Source organism: Rhinolophus sinicus, chromosome 10 (genome assembly GCF_057876585.1).
Source record: "Rhinolophus sinicus isolate RSI-liver-muscle chromosome 10, RSI-T2T, whole genome shotgun sequence".
NCBI lineage: Eukaryota > Metazoa > Chordata > Mammalia > Chiroptera > Rhinolophidae > Rhinolophus > Rhinolophus sinicus.
Genome location: NC_142510.1, coordinates 13,093,282 through 13,099,281, shown reverse-complemented (window position 1 = coordinate 13,099,281; position 6,000 = coordinate 13,093,282). Strand labels below are relative to the sequence as shown.

The 6,000-nt window shown below is 48.5% G+C and overlaps 1 protein-coding gene across 6 annotated transcripts in view; it reads right to left on the bottom strand.

The window, feature by feature from the left end:
* Positions 1-381: 381 nt before the first annotated feature.
* SRL (sarcalumenin) overlaps positions 382-6,000 on the bottom strand; it is a 43,868-nt gene continuing 38,249 nt past the window's right edge. For 3 of the 6 annotated variants that reach the window (XR_012493245.2, XR_012493246.2, XR_012493247.2), the window contains 3 exons: positions 5,208-5,441; positions 542-3,636; positions 382-454 (listed from right to left, as the gene is read on the bottom strand). Coding sequence is in view for 3 of the 6 variants with exons in the window: in XM_019715477.3 (XP_019571036.1) it covers positions 2,825-3,636; positions 5,208-5,441 (1,046 nt within the window). In the remaining 3 variants the exon portion in view is untranslated. Of the gene's footprint in view, positions 3,637-5,207; positions 5,442-6,000 lie in introns of all 6 variants that reach the window. The other 3 variants (XM_019715477.3, XM_019715475.3, XM_019715476.3) reach the window with 1 other exon arrangement.

Genomic DNA, 6,000 nt, shown 5'->3' with positions numbered 1-6,000 from the left:
GTGATATTCCTCTGTAGGACACTATAATGGTGGACACGTGTCATTATGCGTTTGTTCAAACCCATAGAATGTATATCAAGGGTGAACCCTAATGCAAACTATGGACTTTGAGTTACTACGACATGTCAGTGTAGGTTCCTAAATTCTGACAAATGTACCACTCTGTGGGGGTGTTGACAGTGGGGGAGGCTGTGCATATGTGGGGGCTGGAGGTGCATGGAAAGGACGCAAGGGGTACATGGAAAGTCACTGCCTTCCTCTCGGTCTTGCTGTGAACCCAAAACTCCTCTAAAAAGTCTTGATGAAAATCAGTACACTCTACTAGATAAAAGGAAAATAAAGAGATTAAACTGGCTGGAGACAATCAGAGAGTAAAAGGTGTTAAAGAGAGATTGGAACTTTATTGAGACTTTCTCCCTGATGAAATCAGAATGGAAACATTGGAAAGGTTCCGCTTTGGAGAGAAACAGCAACTGTTCAGGCACAAATACTTACAGATACTCCTCTTGGGGGAATCTCTGGATCCTAAATTTCCCCCAGCTCCCAACCCACTCCCCATCCCCCCAAAAGTCAGAATTCTGTTTGAAATCCTCCAAAGCGCGGGGCACAAAACAGCTCTTAAAGCCCGAGCTGACTGACGGACAAGCCTGCAAGCAGTTAGAGAAAACGTGAGTCAAGGAGTGAGCAAAGGAACACGAGTAAGAAAAGGAAAATGGAGAAAAGGAAAAAAAAGATCACACTGGTAATGTCACCCCTGCAAATATAAATATTGTATGAATGTATTAGCCTCATTCCACCTGCTTTCCCCAAAGCAATGGTGACATCAGCAGCTATAAAAATGCCCATACAGTTGTGCACATTTTATTTCCCCTACTGCACTAAGAAACACAGATATGCCAAGAGGAGTTCGAGGGCATTAAGGGGCATTAAAGGACCAAGGTGGGAGGGCAGACTCTCAAGAGGATAAATGATGGAGAGATGAGGCAAGGGTGGGTTTTTGATGAGAAGAAAAGCAGCTCGTCAGGCCCTGGTCACCAGACTCCTTGGACGTCCCTAGCAGACCCCTTTTCTTCTCTGGTTGGTTCTGTCCTTAGAAACAATGTCCTGGAGGCTTTGGGGCCTCTGGCTTTCTTGTGGGAGGTTCCAGGTCCTCCAAAAAGCCAAAAGCAGCAGCCTCTGTTGCAGCACGCACCAGAGTGCTAATAATTCTGAGGAACAGGAATTGCGAAGTTGCAGTTCTCCGCATGGACCTAACGCGATCACCAACTTGCTTCCACTGCCTAATCCCAAGTGCCTCTCCCTCTGGTCCAGGATGACTTCCTAGTGCTGGCGGATCCTGACCCCTGCCTCCTGGTGAAGCTCCCGAGAGAGGCTGGCTCCCCAGGCAGGAGGCCCTCCGGGCAGCCCTGGGTCATGTCTCCTGGATTTGCACAGACTGTTCACTCACCTACTTTTCATCAATTGGCTTCTTCACTCCAGGGTCTTCCCCCACGTCTTCTGTCCCCCACGGCCCTCCATGGTGGCACACGCCAGGCAGGACTCTCACAAGTTCTTTCGCTCTGCCCTGTGGCATCTGTTATCTCCCTAATCTCTCTTGGACAACATAATACACACACATCCACACTCGTCGGTATTTGAAGGCCCTGGCTTTCCTGTGGTGCATCCAGTGGGTATCAGCACCAAGTGCAGGTGAGAAACTGAACGTACAGCCTTGGTTGCCACCGATACCGAGTGGCTGGTGCTGGTTCTGACTCCTGGGAAATTACTCTGAGTTTTTTGAGTGTTGGCACATCAGGGAATGGAGAAGAAGGGAAAGGAAAAGTCATGGTGATGAAAACCAGGAAGGAACGACTCTTGTGCTGAGTGTCTCCACAGAGAAGCTGTGGAAACAGCCTCCTCTTACATTTGGGAGAAGCGGGCTGCCCAGAGAAGTCCCCGATGAAAAGGAGCAAGGTCTCCATTGTCCCCTCTGAAATCCAACGCCTTTGGGGTCCGAGTTTTCCAAGACATGCAATAGACAAAGACACACTGCAAACCGATTAACCCTCTGAGCCCTTCCAGTACTTTCACTGTAGTCACTTCCAGTGAATTGCCTGAATACACGGAACATTTACCCTCCTCTTGGGGCCAGTACAGGGACTGAGCTTCCCAGGTGGCTTAAAAGGCCACGCCAGAGAAATGGCACTGGGAGGCAGATCCTTCTCCTAGCCTGGGAACTCTTGTTCTCTTAGTGTTCTGGCATCCTAAACCATCCCCCTCACCCCTTGAGGAAACAGGGAAGAGGGCCCGGGGTTAGGCTCAAAACCCAGGGTGATTCAGGCCCAAGAGACTGTCCCCTGTTGAAGTCACCCCAAGCTGAGGAGACAGCCAAGGGCTGGGGGACAAACAGAAGGGTGTGTGGAAGGCGGCCACAGTGGACCTGGGTGGCCCTACAGAACTCAAGTCTTCTCTATTTTCCCAGCTTATGGGGGAAAAAAGAATTTCCGCTACTTTTAGCTTAATTAACGCTCATTACTTCAGTATACACTAGAGTTTAGCTGCTCTCTGTCCCTCCGAGATAGGACCCAGGAAAAGCAGGCGTGGCCTGACTTACCTCAGTCAAGCCCCCTAATGGAAGCAACGAGACAAGCATACTATAATTCACAGTTTCCACTCGTCTCCCTCGACCCACACCTTCCCCCACCACTGGCCTCAAATTAACTCCCAAATCTCCGATGCATAAAGATTCTTGCCAGTGTGGCTCAGAGGGTTAATAAACCAGGACTTCTCAGACAGGACACAAGCTCATTCACCAACAGGAACCCGAGAATGGCCACGCAACAACCTAGTGTTTCTTATAGCGATTCTTCGGGGTTTCGCCACACCCTGTTTTGTCACAGTTGAGAGCACCTGGATTCTTCCCCAGCCCCAGGCTTCCCAGGAGACCAGGGAGCTCGTGGGTGATGGCCCGCTCAATCTTCTCCAGAAAGCAGCCCCCCATGTAGGAGCACTGCTGGGACAGCAGCTTGAAACTGGAAATGGGGTTGATCCCAAAGAAATCCTTATAGGCCTCGCGGTTGGGAAGGTCAAATTTGCTGACGTTGGTCTTTGCCAGGATGGTCTTGAAGATATAGAACTTATCAGGATCTTCCACGATGTCCTTAAAGACCAGCTCTCCGTCACTGAAGAAGGTCATTTTGTCCTTGTACGTCTGCAGGTAACGGTCGACCAGGAGGGCGTGGATGCGCACGCGGATGGCATGCTGGCGGATGAAGGCGATCTTGTTCTCCAGCCTGTTCTCGATCACCTGGTTCAGGTCTTCCAGGAGGGAGATCTCTTCCTTGAGAAACAGGTCCCGGTGGGTATCGGGCTTGTAGTCTTGCGGCCAGAAGGAGCTGACGTAGACCCTTGGGGGCTCCGTGACATTGATGAGCGGGGCCAAGCTCCAGAAGAGAGCCCCGTAGACCCGCATGAGCATCTGTGTGGCCAGGTTGTCGGCCTTGTTCAGGATGATCCTTATCTGGGATTCACGCCCCTTCAGCTGGCGGAACAGCATCTCCAGCTCCAGACCCACGTCCAGCTTGGTTGGGTCAAAGACGACAAAAATGAGGTCGGCTCTGTCGATGAACCACTGGCACACGTCGTTGAAGGGGTAACCTTGGGGAGAGGGAGCAAGAGGTCAGGCTGAGCAGGCATTAGCCCAGGCCCCTCGTGCCTCTTTCCAGAACCAAACCATTCTGCAGGTTCAAGGAAGTAACGGCATGAGGGAGTTTCTGGGCTTCTAAAGACTTTGAAAGAATTAACTGCGTATCTCCTGCCTGTTGCCAACCTTGACCAAGAACAGCCTGATCGTTGCTTTAATCTACAGGAGAATCCAAGGCTCCAGGGAAGCAAAATAGTTTTTCTAAATGGAGATCTTCCTACTCTCTAAGAAGATCCGGGGCAATGGCAAAGACGTTGAAGGAAAGAAGTCAGGGAATTAGAAGGACGTGAAAGACAGGATCATCATTTAGGAAAGAAATGCGGACCTGGCATAAGACCCAGGCGAGAGCTGGGCTTTGTCACTGGCCAGATGAATACTGAATGCTTACAAGCTGTAGCATTTCAACTACAAAATGACAAGACGCCAATGATGCCTAAGTTGATATAAAGATTATTACGTTGCCACAAATACAGGAAAGCACCTAACTAAAACTGCTAGTCACATAGTAGGTGCTCAATATATTTTCATTCCTTTAACTTCTTTTTTTTTTAATTAAATGTATTGGGGTGACAACGGTAGTAAAATTACACAGGTTTCAAGTGTACATTTCTATAACATATCATCTATATATCACATTGTGTGCTCACCACGCAGAGTCAGCTCTCCTTCCATCACCATATACGTGACCCCCTTTACCTTCTTCTACCATCCCCCCTCCCTCTTTATTTCCAAATGAAGAGACTAGGAATACCTGTCTTGGGAATTTTTTTACAACAACCAACCAATAATGCACAAAATTATCCAATGCATAACATGAGGGCAATAAAGGTTAATTTACTATTATAATTATTAGTGATTATATTATTACTAGTCATAAAACAGGGTCAGGTTATAAGCAAAATGGGAATGATAGCCATAAATTGAGATCAACCAGCTGGTCATATATTCCTACAAATGCCCTGTGCTGACTCATTCCTGCAGACAGCCCTGAGTCATGGCAACAGTCAATGCTCTGGGTCATAGCCTAGTGCCTGCCAAGTCCAAAGTGGCAGTCCCCTGCCATCTAAAGGCAAGTACGGCTTTTGATACAGGCTTATGTTGAAACAGGCCTGGTAAAGTAGGAAGAATTGAAGGTCAGGTTCGACCCAGGTCCAGGTTAGCCAGAAGTCAAGTACAGCTGGACTGGGACCCAATTAATCCAAGCCCTTGATCAAACAAGACAGCCTGGGCCTCCCAAAGACAGCTCAGCCCGAGCAGACCTCGAGTTCTACTAACAGACCAGCTTCCTCTTGGGAAAATAATGATCATCTCCAAGGCAGATCAGTCCTTGGGGAGGTAAAAGGACAAAGTGCTCCACACCTACGTGGTACCGGTGACAACGCGAAGGAGCTGGAAGCATAGAACACATCCCCTGGTCTTGGGCACCACTGGCCACTTTTCCTCTCTCTTGACTGCCTACCACCCACTGTCGAAAACAGTTTTCTAAGACAAAGCCCACGCTGTTCAGAAATGAGCACTGAACTACCTCTTTCTTGCTGCTTGCGGTTCTCGATGATGCCTGGTGTGTCCACAAAAGTGACCCGCTCCAGAAGTTTGTGGGGAACCTCGATGCCAATCAGCTTCTCCAGGAAATTCTGGCCAAACTTCTCGAGGGGTGAGAAGGACCGAGTGCTGTCAGCAGCCATGACAATCCCCTCGATGGTTTTCAGTTTGGGCCCGTGCATGAGGACGGTGAACTCGGAAGTGGTGGGCTCAGCACCTACACACGGGCACAAGGTGAGTGGAAACAGGTACCTCCAGGGGAGAGACCTGGTGCCAAGTGGGTAAGCAGGATGTTTCGGGGAGGGTTTGCCACAAGAACCGGATATGACGTTTGCTAAGCTAGTGACTTCTTTTTTTTATTGTAATAAAACATAGGTAACATAAAATTTGCCATTTTAGCCACTTTTAAGTGTACAGTTCAGTAGCATGAAGTACATTCACATTCACCCACGACCACCATCCAGCTCCAGAACCTTCTCATCACCGCAAACTAATCTCTGTGCCCATTAAACACTAACTTCCGATTCTTACCTTCCTTGGCAACCACCATTCTACCTTCTGTCTCTACAAATTTGATGCCTTATAAGTGGAATCATACAATATTTATCCTTTTGTGATCGGTTTATTTCATAGTATAACGTCCCCAAGATTCATCCAGGTTGTAGCGTGTATCAGAACTTCACTACTTGTGAAGGCTGAATAATATTTCACTGTATGGATGGGCTACATTTTCGATGGATGTTGGGTTGTGTCCACCTCTTGGCTATTGTAAGTAA